The 18,404-nt window shown below is 38.3% G+C and overlaps 1 protein-coding gene across 3 annotated transcripts in view; it reads left to right on the top strand.

The window, feature by feature from the left end:
• Positions 1–18,404, top strand: part of FAM19A2 (family with sequence similarity 19 member A2, C-C motif chemokine like) — a 501,549-nt gene that overhangs the window by 325,806 nt on the left and 157,339 nt on the right. The window contains exons 1-3 of one of the 3 annotated variants that reach the window (XM_021091915.1): positions 7,909–7,924; positions 9,860–9,981; positions 15,668–15,774. In XM_021091915.1, the coding sequence (XP_020947574.1) occupies positions 15,669–15,774 (106 nt within the window). In that variant the 5' untranslated portion in view covers positions 7,909–7,924; positions 9,860–9,981; position 15,668. Of the gene's footprint in view, positions 1–7,908; positions 7,925–9,859; positions 9,982–15,667; positions 15,775–18,404 lie in introns of those variants that run through there. The other 2 variants (XM_021091914.1, XM_021091913.1) reach the window with 2 other exon arrangements.

Raw genomic sequence — 18,404 nt, 5'->3', positions numbered from 1 at the left:
ATTTTGTTTATCTGGGTTTTCTCTCAACTTTTTCTTGGTGAGTCTGGCTGGAGGTTTTTCAATTTTGTTTACATTTTGAAAGACCAGCTCTTGGTTCTATTGATTTCAGTTTTTTTTTTTTTGAATCTCTATTTTATTGATAGCCTCTCTGATCATTATGATTTCCTTCCTTCTGCTGACTTTAGGTTTTGTTTGTTCTTTTTGTAATTCATTTAGGTGATGGGGTAAGTTGTCCATTTGAGATTTTTCTTCTTTTTTGAGGAAGGCCTGCATTGCTGTGAACTTCCCTCTGAGCACTGCTTTTGCATCATCCCATAGATTTTGGGTGGTTGTATCTTCATTATCATTCATTTGTCTCGAGGTATTTTTAAATTTTTTCCTTGATTTCCTAATTGACCCATTGGTTTTTTAGTAGCATTTTGCTTAGACTTCATGTAGGAAGTTTTTTCTCATTTATTTTCCTGTGGTTGTTTTCTACTTTCATGTAATTGTGGTCAGAGAAGATACCTGAAATAATTTCTATACCCTTAAATTTGTTAAGGTTAGCTTTGTGCCCCAGTGTGGGATCAATCCTTGAGAATGTTCCATGTGCACTTGAGAAGAAGGTATATTCAGATTTTTTTGGATGTAATGTCCTGAAAATATTGATTAAGTCTAATTTTTCTATTGTGTCATTTAGGATCTCTGTTGCCTTACTGATTTTCTGTCTAGGGGATCTGTCCATTGATGTGAGTGGTGTGTTAAAGTCTCCTACTGTGATTGCATTCCCATCAATTTCTCCTTTGATGTCTGTTAGTATTTGTTGTAGGTATCTGGGTGCTCCTATATTAGGGGCATATATATTGGCGATTGTAATATCCTCTTCTTGAATGGATCCTTTAACCATTAAATAGTGTCTTTATGACCTTCATTTTAAAGTCTAGTTTGTGTGATATGAGTCTTGCAACTCCTGCCTTCCTGTGTTGTCCATTGGTGTGAAATATTTTTTCCCATCCACTCACTTTCAAGCTATATGTGTCCTTTGCCCTAAGGTGAGCCTCTTGTAGACAACAGATTGTAGGTTTTTTTTTTTTTTTTTTATCCAATCTGCCATTCTGTGTCTTTTGATTGGATCATTCAGTCCATTGACATTTCAGGTAATTGTTGATAGATATGTATTTATTGCCATTTTAAACTTTGTTTTCCAGTTGATTCTATGTTTCTCCTTTCTTCCTTTCTTTTTTTGGTTGGATGATTTCCATTTATTTTATACTTGAGAACTTTTCTTTATTTTTTTTTGAATGTAATGTTTGGGTTTGATTTGTAGTTGCCCTGTTTTTTAAGTATGATAACCCCTTCCTGTATCCGCTTGCTTTAGCCTGATAGTCATATAGGCTCAAACACATTATTTGAAAAAAAAAGGAAAAAAAAAAAGAAAAAGAAATATCTACATTTTCTTACTTTCCTTCCCCAAATGTAGTCCATTTTAACATCCTCATGTGTACGCTTTTGCTGTTCCTTGTATTTATTATTGCTTTTATGGTAGGTTTTTTTTTTTTTTCTCTTTTAGATCTATATGCTGGCTTATTTAAGTGATTGCTTTCCAATTGTGGTTTCCTCCATCCTATTTCTTCTTTCTTCTTTTTTATTTAGAGAACTTCTGTGAGTATTTCTTTTAGAATGGTTTTAGTATTGCTATACTCTTTTGGTTTTGTTTGTTGCAGAAATTCTTTATTTCCACTTCTATTTCATATTATATTCTTGCTGGATAGAGTATTCTAGGCTGCAAATTTTTTCCTTTCAACACTATAAATATATATTGCCACTCCCTTCTGGCCTGTAGTGTTTCTGTAGAGAAATCAGCTGATAATCCTTATGGGAGCTCCCTTATAATCAACACTTTGTTTTTCTCTTACTGCCTTTAGAATCCTCTCTTGTCTTTAACTTTTGCCATTTTTATTATAATATGTCTTGGTGTGGGCCTGTTTGGGTTCAACTTGTTTGGGGCCTTCTGTGCTTCCTGTATTTTGATATCAGTTTCCTTTAGATTTGGAAAGTTTTCAGCCATAATTTCTTCAAATATATTTTCAATCCCCTTTTCTTTTTTTTGTCTTTCTGGAATTCCTATTATGCATAGATTGGCCTGCTTTATATTATCCCATAGATCTCTTATACTGCTTTCATGTTTTTCATGTGGTTTTATGTTTGCTGTCCCTGCTGATTGGGTGATTTCCATTATTCTACCTTCCATGTCACTAATTTGTTCCTCTGCATTCATTCTGGGTTTTTACCGCCCTTAGCTCAGTTTGCATCTCTGCAAATGAATTTTCTAATTTTTCTATGTACCTCCTTATATTTTCTAGTTCCTTTCTAAAGGAATCTGTGTTACTTTTTATAGCTCTTAATTCAATGATATTCATCCTTCATTCTTTCAGTATTTTCAGTATCTCCCTTTTGAACTCAATGTCTATCAGATTGCAGAGGTCTGTTTCACTGTTTGCTGCTTCAGGTGAATTCTCCTGTTCCTTTAGCTGGGAAAGGTCCCTGAGCTTCTTCATCTTGTTTATGTTTTTCTTTTTCTGTTCCTTTAGGGAAGCCAAACTGTAGTCTTGGGGGGCTACTTCTATGCAAGAGCACCCCTTTGTATTTTGTGGGTGGTTACTATTTATTTTTTGGCATGGGAGTTTGAATATTTGCTGTCTCTTTCTTTGGTGTGAGCAGGCTGTTATCCCCAGGGTGCTGAGTGTGTTTAAAGGGAGAAGGAGGCAATGGGTAGGGCTAGTATTCAGTGCCTGGTTGCTGGGCTCTTAACAGTAGCAAGGACCTGCAGGAAGTAGCCATTGGCTACTCCTAGTTGCGGGGCCCTGGGAAGTGGTAATGAGCCTTATGCAGATTGACAATGTACCCAGAGCATTTGGCAGTGGCAGCAGAAGTGTGTGTGAGTTCCCAGGAGAGTGAGGGCAACAGGTAGTGTTCAATTGCAATGCCCTCCTCTGAGATAATTACAGCCATAAGTAGTGGCTGTTCAGGAGCCCTAGTGGTAGCAGGCCACACCCACCTCTGGAGTCAGTGATAACTGTGGTGGTTTGCCCCCACCACCTGTAGACCACGCAAGAAGCACACTGTCTTCCTTAGCCCACACAGGAGGGGCTACACAGGCTACTCCTAGTTGCAGGATCCTGGGAGGTGACAGAGATGAAGCATGTGGGCTGTGCCCAGAGCATTTGGCAGGGGCAGTAACTGGGCCGGTGTGCTTCCAGGGGTTTGAGAGCAACAACAGGTCATGTTTGGTCATAGTGCCCCTCCTCTGTGGTGCCCTTGAGGTAATGGGGTCCGCAGGTGGTGTCTTCTCATGGAACCCTAGTGGTGGCAGGCCATGCCCACCTCTGGAGTCAGTGATAACTGTGGTGATTTGCTCCCCCACACCTGTAGACCATGTAAGAAGCACCTCATCCCACTTAGCCCCCACTAGATGTGCTGTACCAGCTGTCCTATTTGCGGTTCCTGGGAAGGGACAGTGATCAAGCATCTGGGCACTGCCCAAGGTATTTGCCAGTGGCAGTACCTGGGTGGGTGTACTTCCAAGGGAGCGAGATCAACAACAGGTGATGTTCCATCGCAATGTCCTCCTCTGTGGTGCCCTCTGAGGTGGCTGGGGCTGCACGTGGTTCTTTCTCAGGGATCCCCAGTTGCAGTGGGCCATGCCCACCTCTGGAGTCAGTGATAACTGCAGTGGTTTGTCCCTGCCACTTGCAGACCATGCAAGAAGCACCCTGTCCCACTTAGCCCATGCAGGAGGTGCTGCACCAACTGCTCCTAGTTGTAGGGCCATAGGATAGGACAGTGGTCAAGCATCTGGGTGTCACCCAGAGCGTTTGGCAGTGGCAGCTGCAGGGTGGGTGTGTTGCCAGGGGTATGAGAGCAACAATGTGTGATGCTTGGTTGCAGTGCCCTCCCCCCGCCCCCCGCTAACCCCTGAGGTGATTGGGGCCACAAGTGGAGCCCACTCACAGGTCCCCTGTGGTGGCAGGCCATGCCTCCCTCTGGCCTCTGAGAAGACCACTGCAGTCTTTCCCTGCCGCCTGTAAATCACTCAAGAGGCACCATGTCACACTTAGCCCCCACCACTGCCTCCAGCCCACACAAGAGGTTCCTGGCCACTCGCAGCCCAGATAAGAAGGGCCCAGTCTCCTATAACCTGAGCAAGTGGCTTTTTGCCACCCGTAGCCTGTGCCAGAGCCAGCCCACCTACAGAGCCTGTGCGCACATGCGTGGGGAGATTCCTATGGTGGGCCGCCCCTCCTCTTGTCCTCCCCAACAATGTCACCTTCTTCTCCTGCAGGCCCAGACCTTCTCCATGGTTCCCTCTGCCATGGCATTCCACTCCCCGGCCCGTAGCACACTGTTCCCCCACCAGTGGCACACTGCTCCTTAACCTCTCAGGCTGTCACCACAGAGTCAGCCCTAGTCCTTTCCCCAGGACTGACCTCTGGAGCCTATGTCTCAGAGCCCAGCTCCCACCCAAGCATCTCAGGCTGTGGTGTCCAGGCCAGTGGTGCAGATCATCTATGCAGCTCTCACCCTGCTTTGCTGTTCTCAGTCCAGCTGCTGCGCTTTTCTTGGCAACTTTGAGGTCCCTCTGTGTCAGCTGATCTCCCTGTGGTTAGGTGGCTTCCCAGGATGTGGGTTCCTTTTCTTTTTCACAGCTCCCTCTCAGGAATGCTAGTCCTGATTCCTTTTCTCTCTCTCTCTTTTTTCTTTTGTTCTACCCAGTTATGTCAAGAGTTTCTTGCCCTTTTTGGAGGTTTAAGTTCTTCTGCCAGCATTCAGTAGATGTTCTGTGCAAGTCCTTTTACATGTAGATGTGGTTTTTTTGATGTGTTTGTTGGAGAAGGTGAGAGCAATGACCCGGCTCCCATATAGTGCTTCTTACAGGTGGTCCAGTATGAAATGTCACTTTGAAATCTCACCATATAACCATGCTGCCTTTTGTTTATTTTCTTCTTTGAGAAGAACAGATTTGGATTCTAGAAGCAATAATTCATAATTTAAAAAGATTAATAAGCAAATGGTTAGGATGTGGTATTAAATACAAAACAGAAATGCAGAGAAAGAATGTAGTTGAAGGTTAATAATGTGAAGTGAAAAGAGATATGAAATTAAATCTGTTGGATAAACTACCCTTAAACTATCTACAGCTACTTGGAAAGGAGTAAAATACTCCAATAGGACATGTAAAAATGAAGGATATGTATTTACAGGAGGTTTTCATGGTGTTTTGTGGGATTTTAAGTCAGGTACAGAGATCAGTCAATTGATTATTCCTTATTGAAAAAAGAGATTAATCACAAAAGAATTTTAAATGACTGTGGTATTATAGCTAGCATTTATAGATTGATTACTATGTGTCAGTATCTGTGCTTAGACCTTTACATAAATTAAAATCATTAATCATTCCAGCAGCTCTTTGAGGCAGGTATTGTTATTGCCTACATATTATGGGAAACTTAGGCTTTATGAAATTAAATAGAATGTCTGTAACAGCTCATATGTAGTAAAGTCTCAACATTTCATGTCTGACTTCAAACCTTGAGCTCTTAGTTGCCGTTAATACTAAATTTGCTACATTTCAAACTAGAATATACAATTCACATTTTTAAATCTGGCCAGAACTGTAGCAAGATGAAGAAGTAATTTTTTGATATCTCTTAAGTCTGTATACAGAAAATTGTTATTCAGAAAACCAGTGGAGATTTCATTGTCTTATTCTCTACCATCCTCTATGAAATTCTAAGCTTTTTTTTTTTTTAATGCAAGCATGTTTCCATAGAGAAGTCACTGTTAATTTCTTGTTTAATATAGTTGAAAATTAAAGTTGGCAGATTTGGCAACTACAATTATAGGACATCCAGTTAAAATATAAATTTTAGATAAACATGGTGAGGAGTTACTTTCTAAAATATTTTAAGAGCCTCTAACTTAATAGCAAAACAAAACAGATTTAAAAATTGGCAAAGGGGAGTTCCCTCATGGCTCAGCAGGTTAAGGATCCAGCCTTGTCACTACTGTGGTGTGGGTTCAATCCCTGGCCTGGAAACTTACATATGCCAAAATGGCAGGGGACCTGAATAGACACTTTTTCAAAGATGACATACAAGTGGCCAAATGGTTTATGAAAAGAAGGTCAACATCATTATCTGTCATGGTAATGCAAATAAAACCTCTGATGAGGTATCCCCTGACACCTGTTAAGCTGATTATTAACAAAGACAACAACAAAAAGATAACAAGTGTCAGTGAGGATGTGGAGAAATTGGAACTTTGTATTATGCATGTGGGAATGTGGGCAAGCCACTGTGGAAAACAGTATGTTGGTTCCTCTGAATATTGTAGATAGGAATACCATATGATCCGGCAATCCCACTGCTGGCTGTATTTTCAAAAGCATTGAAATCAAGATCTTGAAGAGAGATCTGCACTCCCATGTTTGTTGCAGCATCATTCACAAGATCCAATGTATTAAAACCACCATAATTTCTATCAACAGATGAACAGATAAAAAAATGTGCTGTATTCATACAGTGGAATATTATTCAGCTTTAAGAAAGAAGGAAATCCTGGCATTTGTGATTGCATGGATGGACCTGGGAGACATTATGCTAAGTGAAATAAGTCAGTCACTAAAGGACAAATACTGTATGATAGTCAAATTTAGAGAACTAGAAAATAGAATGGTTGTTCCCAGGAGGTGGGGGAGAAGGAAAGGGGAGTTGTTCAATAGGTATAAAGTTACAGTTATAAAAGACGAATAAGTTCTAGATACATGTTGTACAACATAGTGAACATTGTTAACAACATGGTATTTTGCACTTGCAAATTGGTTAAGAGGGTAGAACTCATGTTAAGTGTTGTTCTTAACACACACACAGAGAACAAAGGGACACAAGGAAACTTTCAGAGGTAATGGATGTGTGTATGCCTTGATGATGATGGGTGTTGGGTGTACACATGCATCAAATCGTGTGCATTCAATATTTGTAACATCTTAATATACTGATTATTCAAACCTGTAAAAATAGATACATTTCCAGTTTAAATTGGGCTCTTGTATTTTATCTGACAACCGTGCCTAAGGCTGCCACCTGTGGTGTAGCAAATACATTAGGTCTAATCTCTGTAGACTGCTGCCTGGTACACAGTGGACACAGCTCTGAAAGTTTTAACTCAACTTTCACCATACCATGCAGTGTGTGTAAATAATCAAGGGTGCACCATTTAAAGACTGATCAATTTTATAGCCCGTAGAACACATTAAGCATTAGTATTTCCTTTATCCAGTGTCATGGCAATGTGGTGATCTTCTTTGGATTTTCTAGATAACTGAGAGCTAGAACTTCTGTTTAGCTTTTTTTTTAGTCTAAAATGCACTTTGGGGGGCCCATTACAGAGTATTTGGAGCATTGTTTCACCACCTTTGCAATGAAGACTGAGCCAGTGGGCAGAATATGGCTTTTAAGACCCTCCTCTACCATCCACAATTTATCTTCAAATTACTCTTTCAGATTCTATATGTAATCTGGGAATGTTAATACATGCAGAGCTTAGTTCAAAGAGTTATCATGAGGAGTCAGCAATATATTGAATGAGCCAGTACATTTTAGGCCAGTACTTATTTTTTAAAATTTAAAAAATTGAAGTATGGTTGTTTTACAATATTAGATTAGTTTCAGGTGTACCACTTAGTGATTCTATGTATTGTTACAGATTAAAGTCTATGAAAAGTTGTTATTGAGACAATGGCTATAATGACCTGTGCTGTGCAGTATATCCTTGTTGCTCATCAGTTTTTCACATCGTACCTTGTTTCTTTTAATCCCATATTCATAGTGTGTTTCCCCTTCTTTCTCCCCACAGGTAACCATTGATTTGTTTCCTGCCTGTATCTGTGAGTCTATTTTGCTTTGTACATTTGTTTGTTTTCATTTTTAGATTCCTCATATAAATGACATCATATCGTATGTCTTTGTCTGACTTATTTCTCTAAGCATAATATTCTGTAGGTCCTTTCATGTTGATCCAAATGGCAGAATTTCATTCTTTTTTATGGCTGAGTAATATTCCATTTTAATATGCACTTCTCTATTAATTCATCTGTTGATGGGCATTTAAATTGCTTCCATTTCTTAGCTCTTGTAAATAGGGCTGCTATTAACATTGGGGTGCCTATATCCATTCAATTAGTGTTTTCCTATTTTTCAGACACATACCCAAAAGTGAATTGCTAGATCGTATGGTAGTTCTATTTTAGATTTTTGAGGAACCTCTGTACTGTTTTCCATAGTGGCTGCACCAGTGGAATGGGCTTACATTCCCACCAACAGTGTACAAGGGTTCCCTTTTCTCCACATCCTTCCCAACACTTTTTTTTTTTTTTTTGTCTTTTGTCTTTTTGTTGTTGTTGTTGTTGTTGTTGCTATTTCTTTGGGCCGCTCCCACGGCATATGGAGGTTCCCAGGCTAGGGGTCAAATCGGAGCTGTAGCCACCGGCCTACGCCAGAGCCACAGCAACGCAGGATCCGAGCCGCGTCTGCAACCTACAGCACAGCTCATGGCAACGCCAGATCGTTAACCCACTGAGCAAGGGCAGGGACCGAACCCGCAACCTCATGGTTCCTAGTCGGATTCGTTAACCATTGCGCCATGACGGGAACTCCCCAACATTTTTTATTTGTAGATTTTTGATGATAGCCATTCTGACAAGTATGAGGTAATATTTTTGTTTTGATTTTCATCTCTCTAATAATTAGCAATGTTGAGCATTCTTTAATGTGCCTATTGGCCATCTGTATGTCTTCCTTGGAAAAATATCTGTTCAGGTCTTCTGCCTATTTTTTTAAATTTTGTTTTGTTGTTGTTGTCATTTTGATATTGAGTGGTATGAACTAGTCATATACTTTAGGTATTAACCCATTAGCCATCATGTCATTTGCAAATATTTTCTCCCACTCTGTAGGTTGTATTTTCATTTTGTTGATGGTTTTCTTTGCTCTGCAAAAGCTTTTAAGTTTATTTAGGTTCTATTTGTTCATTTTTACCTTTATTTCATTTGCCTCAGGAGATAGGTCCAAAAAAAAAAATGCTGCTGCGCTTTATGTAGATTGTTCTACATATGGTTTCTTCTGGGAATTTTACTGTTTCAGGTCTTACATTTAGGTTTTTAATCCATTTTGAGTTTATTTTTACATGGGGTGTGGTGTGAGAAACTGTTCTAATTTCACTCTTTTACATGTAGATGTCCAGCTTTCCCAGCACCTCTTATTGAGGAGACTGTCTTTTCTCCATTGTATATTCATGTCTCCTTTGTCATAGATTAATTTCTCATAGGTGCTGATACATTTAAAAGTATAAACTATAAACATACATAATGATGTTAATAACTTTAATCAGGCTGCTGTGCTTTAGGTATCTCTGGAGGCATTTGAGGAGTATTTGCCCTTGTACGTAATGATCCTAGAATTCTGTACACTTATAGATGTGATGTCTGTTATCCAATATCCTAGTATCAATATTCATTTGGCAAAGCCATCAGAGGACTCTGTTCATTGGCCCTGCTTCCATTTTTAGCCTGTTTTAAAGTGTTACCTTTAATTCTACAGACTTAGGATAAATTCCTAAAAGCAGGTTCATTTTTCACCTATGATTAAAACATATAAGCTCTTTTATTTGTTGCTCAAAGACTTTTTATTTCCCATTAATTCCTAGCCACGAGGCTATGTTCCAAATATTATTAATAATATATAATAATCACTGCAGTTTGAATGTCTCCTTTATTCTGGCTTTTCATTAGATGCTTTATATACCTTATATTTATTCCTTACAGCAGTCCTACCAGTATGTAATAGCATTCATGCATTCCATATCTGGGCACTGAGACTCCAAGTTGTTAAATAAACCCGACAAATGCATTTAACTATTATGTGCCAGAGCCAGGATCACATTCAGGTAGGTAGTTCTGACTTACCCATGGTCTGAAAGAAGGATCTTTAAAGAAATAGTAACACTGCTGATTTACTGTGTATTTTTCTTTTAAGTTCAAACTGTCTCACGATTTCTTGTTTTTTATAATGACAATTTCTGTTTGAGAAAATAAATGGAATTCCCATTTTATAGATAGAAAAGGAGGGTAAGTGCTTCAGTTGTAATAACAGATGAACAGCAGTGTTAGCCCTTGACATTTCAGGTATCTTTCATAAATGATTGCTTTTGTGTGCCTGTAGCATTTTTGTCTGTTTTGGGTATTAGTGCTTGGAGCCTTAGAATATTGTATGTTTCTGGAAAAATCATTTAAATGATAATACATTTCTATTTCCTATCATTATGGTCTGTGGGTGGCAAAGGCATTTGTGTAAAGTCTGCACTTTGGCTGTACATTACTAAGCATAAAGCAAAAGCACTGCTGGGTTTCTGTAGCCACCAAAATTGCAGTATTAGGTAGGCAAATTCTGGAGTTTTCAGCAAGGAGTGGGTGCAGTACTATCTGATTTACTTTTTATAAGGATTATTCTGGTCCCTCTCGGGAGAAAAGGAACTTGCCTTATCGGCTGGTGCATCCTACCTCAGGGTTAAATTCCTGTACTAGATTCAGCTGTTAAAGTTCATGCCTTTGTAATGCATTAATACTAGGTTGGCATGAATATTAGATCAGTATAGAAAAATATCCTAAAAACACTTTTGTATATATAGCCTTATATGACCTATATTTCCACAGAGGTGCCTTAAGCTCAGGGCAAGGCCAGGTGATTGGATTCTGTGCCCCAAATTTTGTCTCCTTTTATATAAGCATTTCCCACCCTTTCTTCCTTCCACCATCTCTTCTTTAGGTCAGTTCCATTTACCTTCTGTTTTTGACAGGGAAGTGATTTTTCTAGCAGCATAATAGTTTTTCAGTTCTTGTTTATTTACAAGTAAATGCAGTTTTAACATTGGTGGGGAGGTCAAGGATTTTTACACCATTCAAGCATCTACATCTCAGAGAATATAATGGAAACCTATAATATGGAGAAGTGTGGAAGAAAGTCTGGAGGTTTAATTGTCAGTCCTCTACTTTGACAACATTTCACTTCAACATCCTTCTCTGCCAAGGTTACCATTTCTCAATTATCCTGTTTCCCTTGTACTCCTTGCCAGCTGCTGCTGCTTGGGGAGCAATTTCAAGGTTTCAGCCTCCCTGTGAATTTATCCTTCACTTTCCAGTTTCTTCTTCCCTCAGCTTTTGCTGTTATAAAACTCACCTAAATTTTGCTCTTTTTTATAGATAGATGTGACAGTTCTGAAGGTGCATTTGGTCATTGATGGGTGGAGATTTTTAAACTGAGACCTGGTGGTGAGCACATGGAATGAGGAGTGAAGGCCCCCTCCTTCTCTGCTCTCATACAAAGTTAAGAAGAAGTGTACCATTCACCTTTTTTCCTTTGGATTTTCTTCTTTGGGTTTCCCCTTTGTCCTTCATCACTCCATTACCCTTCAGTTTGCTCAAACTTAGTTGTTATTTAAAAAGCAGATAGAATAAAATATATGACTGATTGGTTTTTTCCCCTTCTGTTTTCCTTCTTGTCCACTTTGCCCTTTTTTGTCTTCCCCTCTCCTACTCCTTTGTCATTTTCTTCTTCCTGTGTGTCCTTTCCTAATTTCATCCTAAGGTAGTGTGATGTAGAGTTTCTGTTGTGGCTTAATGGGTTAAGGACCCAACACTGTTCCTGTGAGGATGCAGGTTTGATCCCTGGCCTCACTCATCAGGTTAAGGCATTGCTTCAAGCTGCATTGTAGGTTGCAGATGAGGATCAGATATGATGCCATGGCTGTGTCACAGGCTGCAGCTGCAACTCCAATTCAACTCATGGCCTAGGAACTCCCATGTGCCTCAGATGCAGCTGTAAAGTGGAAAAAAAAAAAAGTATGAGGCATACTTACTTCCTCCATGTTGGCAACTACACAATGTATTTTGCTCTGTGATGTGAAATGACCAGCATTCAACGAATACTCATTTATCATTATTAAGCTGAACCTGTGCCAGGTATTTCCAAATGTATGGTGCATGGTGCACAGTCCCTATCTTTAGGAATCTTATATGCAAGTGAAGGATGGAGATAAGTCAGTTGTAAATTAAAACGCTGTGTGGTGAGTGCCTGGTGTGTGTAAAGTAAGATGCTTAATGTGGTCTTGATTAGATCCCACAGGAGGAATTCTAGCCTGGACCCTGACCCAATGAATAGAAGTTAGCATTTTGAAGAGTGAATGGTCAGAGGGTGGGTGACTGATACATTTCATGTGATATGGAGGTGAGGTTTAGCTGGGAGTCATGGAGGCTATTTGGTAGGTTTAAAATATTAACCATGAATGCAGGTGGGGGGAGAGATGGGGAGGAGTGGCATAAAATGAGATCAGAGATATAAAGAATAAAGGTTTTTTTTTTTTTTAACCCTGATACTGATACAGATTTTTTTTTTACCCTGCTAATGGTTATGGCCTTTTTTCTTCCCTTGAACATAGAAGGGAATGGTGTGAACATTTTAATCTATGGAGGGTGTCTTATGGTCATAGGATGACCATAGTGTAGCTGTAACATGTTTGGATACAGCATAGAGAATGCATTACACTAAGTCAATAGTATTTATCAGGCACTTACTAAGTACTAGATAGTGCAAATAGTAGTCATGAAAAAGGAAGACACAGACCCTCCCTCCTATTCCAGAGGATGGCAATATTGGCTGCAGGAATTCCAGTTAGGAGACTGTGTGTTGTTGGTGGACTGAACTGTAGTATTGCATTGGGGATAGAAATAAGTGTGTACAATTAAGAGATAGTCAGGAAGCAGTATTGCCAGTTTGTGGTAGTTGACTGGACTGAGGGTTGGGATGGAGGAGAGGGAGAAGGCAGGGGTCTTTACAGACTTTCAAATATTGACCTGCATTCTCCTTCCTCTTTTAGTTTGACAGCCTGGTGACTTTGTGGGTGTTTCTGTTTCCATATGTCCAGTTATCAGTTTGACCAGCTGTCAGTTCTGTCATCCCATTTGGCGGGTGCACAATGGTATGGAAAATACAATGGGTCATTGACCTTGTAGCAGAGGCCATTTGCTATGGGAAAGCTATTATCAAGAATTATGCTAAGCAGCTCTTCTTGTCAGATGAATTTTGCTAAACTGTTCATTCTGTTAAATGATATGCAGTACAATACAGTTGCAGGAATTGGATATAGAAGAGGGGGTAGAATGGCTGCAAAAATGTAAAAAAAGTAGAATCTCTCAACAAAACTGGTAGTAAGAGTGCCAAAAAAAGAAAAAAAAATCACAGAGGCAGTAGAATGGAAGATTTTAAATGCACATTTGGTTTACTGAGAGTAACTACTAAACCAGATTATTTTTCTAAGAGGCTTCCTGATGACATTAGAATCCTGGTAGTATACTGTGAAGGAAGGTTTCTGGAAAATAAATCTGGTTAGATTTGTTGAACCCAGAATTGTACAACCATTTGTGCCCTTTGTTTTTCACTAGTATGGTATTGACATACCATGGAACTGATGCCTCTTAGAATGCACAGATTAGGGAATGCTGGTCTAACCAAGTAATGACCATGATAATGGCTAACATTTATTGAACATTTATTATTTTCTATGTATAGTGTTAAATTCTTTCCATGAACTGCCTCCTTTAGTTTTAATACCAACAACACTGTGAGGTAGATATTATTATCCTCATTTAAATTATAACAGAAATACCCCTCATTAAGTAATTTATCCAAAGTCATACAGATAGTTGGCAAGAAGCCAGATTTTAAATCAAGCAATCTAATCTGAAAGGTCAAACACCTCTTGTACATTATCTTGATTTGTCCCTGAGGCTGAGATCCATGGAGGACTTGCAGCTGTTCGGGCCAATTCCCTTCAATCATCTCATGCATGGGGCAGACCTCTTGTGCACTTAAGGAACAGCAAAACATCCAAATGACGGAACACTTTCCAATCTCATAGTCATTAGGCCTTATACGTGCCAGTCCTTGGGCCAGGACTTTCATATAATTATCCCATATTAGAGAAGAAGAAATTGAGTCAAGTGATCCAAAAACTCCCACAAGATCACGCAATTAGAAGCCAGTAGAACCAGGACTCAAATCCAAACAGTCTGACTCAGGAGTGAGTCTGTGTTTTTAATTATGCAGCACAGTCTCCTCAACATCTGAATCACTGCACCTAACTTCCCCAGTCCAGGAAGTATTAGCATGTGTATCTCTATTAAATATACGTTATGAATCAATTTATTTTTTTAGGCATTTATTGATATGAATGACTCCTCTTCAGAATTATATACAGCCATCATTGCCACCACTGAGTCATATTTTTGGAAATGAAATGTTTTGAAAGTGAAGGATAAAGATAGTTTAGAGACTTTAAGAGGAAGAGGAATTAGGCTCGGTCAGGAAGAGACCTTAAGAACTTGTACTAGAAAAAGGGCAAGAATATAGGTCAGACAAGAATGGAATTCCATATAGGATCTGAATCTGAGAAGGCACAGGGTGATAGATATATATTTTATCTCCCTCATAAGTAAATGAAGATAAAATATATTTTATATAAATTCTGCTTACTCCTTAGCTATGTAGAGGTTAATGTAAATATTTTATTTTTTAAAATTTTATTTTATTTTATTTTGCTTTTTAGGGCTGTACCTATAGCATATGGAAGTTCCCAGGCTAGGGGTCAAATTGGAGCTGTAGCCACTGTCCTTCACCACAGCCATAGCAACACCAGATCCGAATGTAAAGATTTTAGATTTAGACAATTTGGGGTTTGACTTTTTACTCTATCATTAAACATGTCCTCAGGGAAATTTCATCATCTACAAAACGGGGATAGACACACCAACATCCTCAATTTGTCCTCAAGAACAACTGAAATTATATTGTATGAGGTGCTACAGAATGTGGGTGCTAAACTTACTATAGGTAGCTGTTGTTATTTTATAATATCACTTTGTTTTCTGAGTTTTGTACTTTTAACTTGAAAACATTAATTTGATATTTTTTATTCCACTTTCTCCATTTTTCTTCTACTTTTCATAAAGTATAGGATGGTGGAAACCAACAATAGTGAAACATCTGTGTGCATACAGTAGTAGTTTTGTACAGTAAGGTCCCTTTTAAAAAACACATTAGGAGTAACAGATTTGAAGTGACTTTATTTGGTGCAGAAATTCATAAAACACACTTTATCTAAACTGTTTACTTTGACCATTTGACTTGGCCTTGAAGAAGGAATTTATTTTTAAGTAAAATAAATCTCTTATTTAAAGATTATTCAACAACCGTGTCTTGGATTTGTGAATCAGTTGACTGTATAGTTCTGTGGAGAGAAAAATGGCAATGTTTCCCAGTTGATTGAGGCTATTGTTCAGCAAATCAAGACTGACTGAGGTAGGGCCTTTCTTATCTTTTGCATTATATCAAGGTATTTTGTTTGGAAAACTTCAATTTTTTTTCTGTTCATAATTTATACACAGCAAACAACATCTGAAATATAAAAACTGCAGTGTTTAGGTGTTAACGCATCATGGAAAGCTTTAAATGTAACTTAATTACAATGGAAAAGCAATGGTTTCGCATACTTAGGATTTTTATTATTTCTTTATTTTCAGGATGAGTAAGAGATACTTACAGAAAGCAACAAAAGGAAAACTGCTAATAATAATCTTTATTGTAACCTTGTGGGGGAAAGTCGTATCCAGTGTAAACCATCATAAAGGTAAGCCCTTCTGCTTTCCTTTTCAACTCTCAGCTCAATAGTCCTTTCAACACAGACTATTGTATTCTGTCTTCACTGGTCTGTTAACTTCCTAGATATGGGTCCATCATGGAATTCCCTTTAAGTAAAAATGCAGAGAAAATTGTTTGAATATGGTGTCGATAGGGAACGAATGATGAATTGTTTCCAGGGCTGTTCACACTTCTTCAGAAAGTATGGAATTGTGGCTTTGCCTTTTCCCTATCATTTCCATTTTTAAGATAGTGTTGAGTTGACATGTAATAGAGATGAGTTTCAAACTGCAGTCATCCTGTAATGAAAGCATCTTTAATGATACATATCTTAATATGTATACATGTAAATTTCCTTTCAATGCTTTTTGGAAATCATATTTCTTCCTGCCAGAGTACCTCTTTGGCCACAATTGGGATTCTATCCTGGTGTGATATTTAGCAGGCTCAATTCTGCCATAGAACTGGGTGATGGTAGTTGTTTTTTATATTCATGTTAAGCTTGACAGCTCAAAATTATGCCCTTTCTATTCTCTCTGCTAAGCATAAGACTCAGTATAATGAATTAATACCTTTTCCAAATAAATTAAATGGGCTATTTCTGGACTGCCCCTACCATAATCAAGTATTCATAACCTGAGAAGTCTTAGATTTTTCTGTGAAATGTGATTTTATAATTCAGTTCTCGTTCCTCTGTAAAGTTCAGAGACTAGCAACTTACTTTCTTGTTTTATTTTTGGGTGAAGAGAGAGTTAAGACTGCCTTGAATTTTTTAACGCTTAAAATAGTTACACATGTGCATTTAATTTGCATGGCATGGGACATGAACACCAGGATGGGGAAAAAGATGTGAGGGATTGATGCCTGTTAAGACAATGTCTTTTCCTGCTGTGTTTAAAACCAAAAAGAGTCGTCTTTCAAAATATAAAGTTTATGAAGAGGTCCTTCATATTTCACAATCCTGTTTCTTCCCTACAGTGTATGTGTGCATGTGTGTGTGTGCGTGTGTGTGCGTACATGCGTCCAAATTCACAATGGTGAACCTAACTGCTTTGTAAAACTGCTTTTTAAATACTCACCTTTCAAAAAGCTGCAAACCTCTGGGGCCAGGCCCCCTGTGTTGGGCTTAATAAGTGGAGACACACCATCCATACTCTCCCCATTGATGGGGCTGGTCACCCCAGTGCACCTTCCCAGCCTATAAAAGAAAAATTGAGAGAACTAGGAGAAATTCATAGTAATTGTGGGTGTTATCTGGCAAAGCAAGGGTTCGTGATAAAGATGCTTTCTCATCTCCAAAGTTATGTGATGGGGTCTCTGGAAGAATCATTCATGAAGGCTGCTCCACAGTGAATATTGAATACAATTTTTTAAAGCTACTTTTAAGAACTTTTAAGTTGTGTTATGTTCTATGCTAATTCCAAATCTAAGATCTTTTCTTACTTTTTTTCCAAAAAAACTTTCATGAACATAAGAGATTATACATTGTCTCAGAAAACCTATTTAATGTGCCAAACCCAGTACATTATAGAAGACAGTTCTGTGTTGTTTTGCTGATCCATTTCTACCCTGCCAAGGATATTTCGAAGGAAGAGTTTAGGAAAGATTTCTCCACCTCTCCCTCTTTCCTTCCTTCCCTCCTCCTCCTTTTTCTTTCTTTCTTCCCTTTATATTTTCCATGCAAAATGCCCCTTTTGTTTAAACTATTGTACACTTAATAAGTGTAATGTACATGTGTGTTTTAGGACATACTCATAAAATTAACATTAGTGTGCTCACTGCCCAATTGAGATATGGAACATTTCTAATTCTCTTGACACGGTGTCTGCCACTCTAATTTCATTCCTTTGCCTCCTAACGCAAGATAATCACTATTCTAAATTTTGTGATTGTAATTTATTTGCTTTGATTTGTAATTTTACCATGTATTTATATACATCCAAATGGCATGCTGCTTAATTTTGTTATTGAATTTACATAATAGTATTATACAGTATCTTTCTGTAATATGCTATTTTGACCAAAGATGTATTTTTGACGTTCATTACACTTGATGACCTATAGCTGTAATTTATTAATTTTTTTTACTGTTGCTCCCCATTTCTTTTATATGAAGTCACCAAGCTTTATGTATTTATCCTTTTATACATGAACATTTGATTTTCTATTTTCTTGTCCTTATGAACTATGCTCGTATGAATATTCTTGTACTTCTTCCCTGGTGTACTTGTGCAAGGGTTTCTTAAGAGCACATTCCAAGGAGCAAAATTCTGGATCACAGGCGTGCGTATTATCTTCTGTCTTCCCCAGATTATGTGAAATGGTTTTCCAAAGTGGTAATACTAATAAAGTTGTTTAAGGTATTTCTTTTTACTGAGGTATAGTTGATTTCCAATATTATATTAGTTTAAGGTATACAACATAGTAATTCAAATTTTTTATAGATTGAATTCATTTAAAGGTATTATAAAACGTTGGCTGTGTTCCCTGTGCTGTACAATAAGTACATCCTTGTGGCTTATTTTATACCTAATAGTTTGCACCTCTTAATTCCCTACCCCTATTTTTCCCCTCCCCATTTTTCCTCTCCCCACTGTTAATCAGTAGTTTGTTCTCTAT

Source organism: Sus scrofa, chromosome 5 (assembly GCF_000003025.6).
Source record: "Sus scrofa isolate TJ Tabasco breed Duroc chromosome 5, Sscrofa11.1, whole genome shotgun sequence".
In the NCBI taxonomy this organism is placed as follows: domain Eukaryota; kingdom Metazoa; phylum Chordata; class Mammalia; order Artiodactyla; family Suidae; genus Sus; species Sus scrofa.
This window is presented reverse-complemented; position numbering and strand designations above follow the sequence as displayed.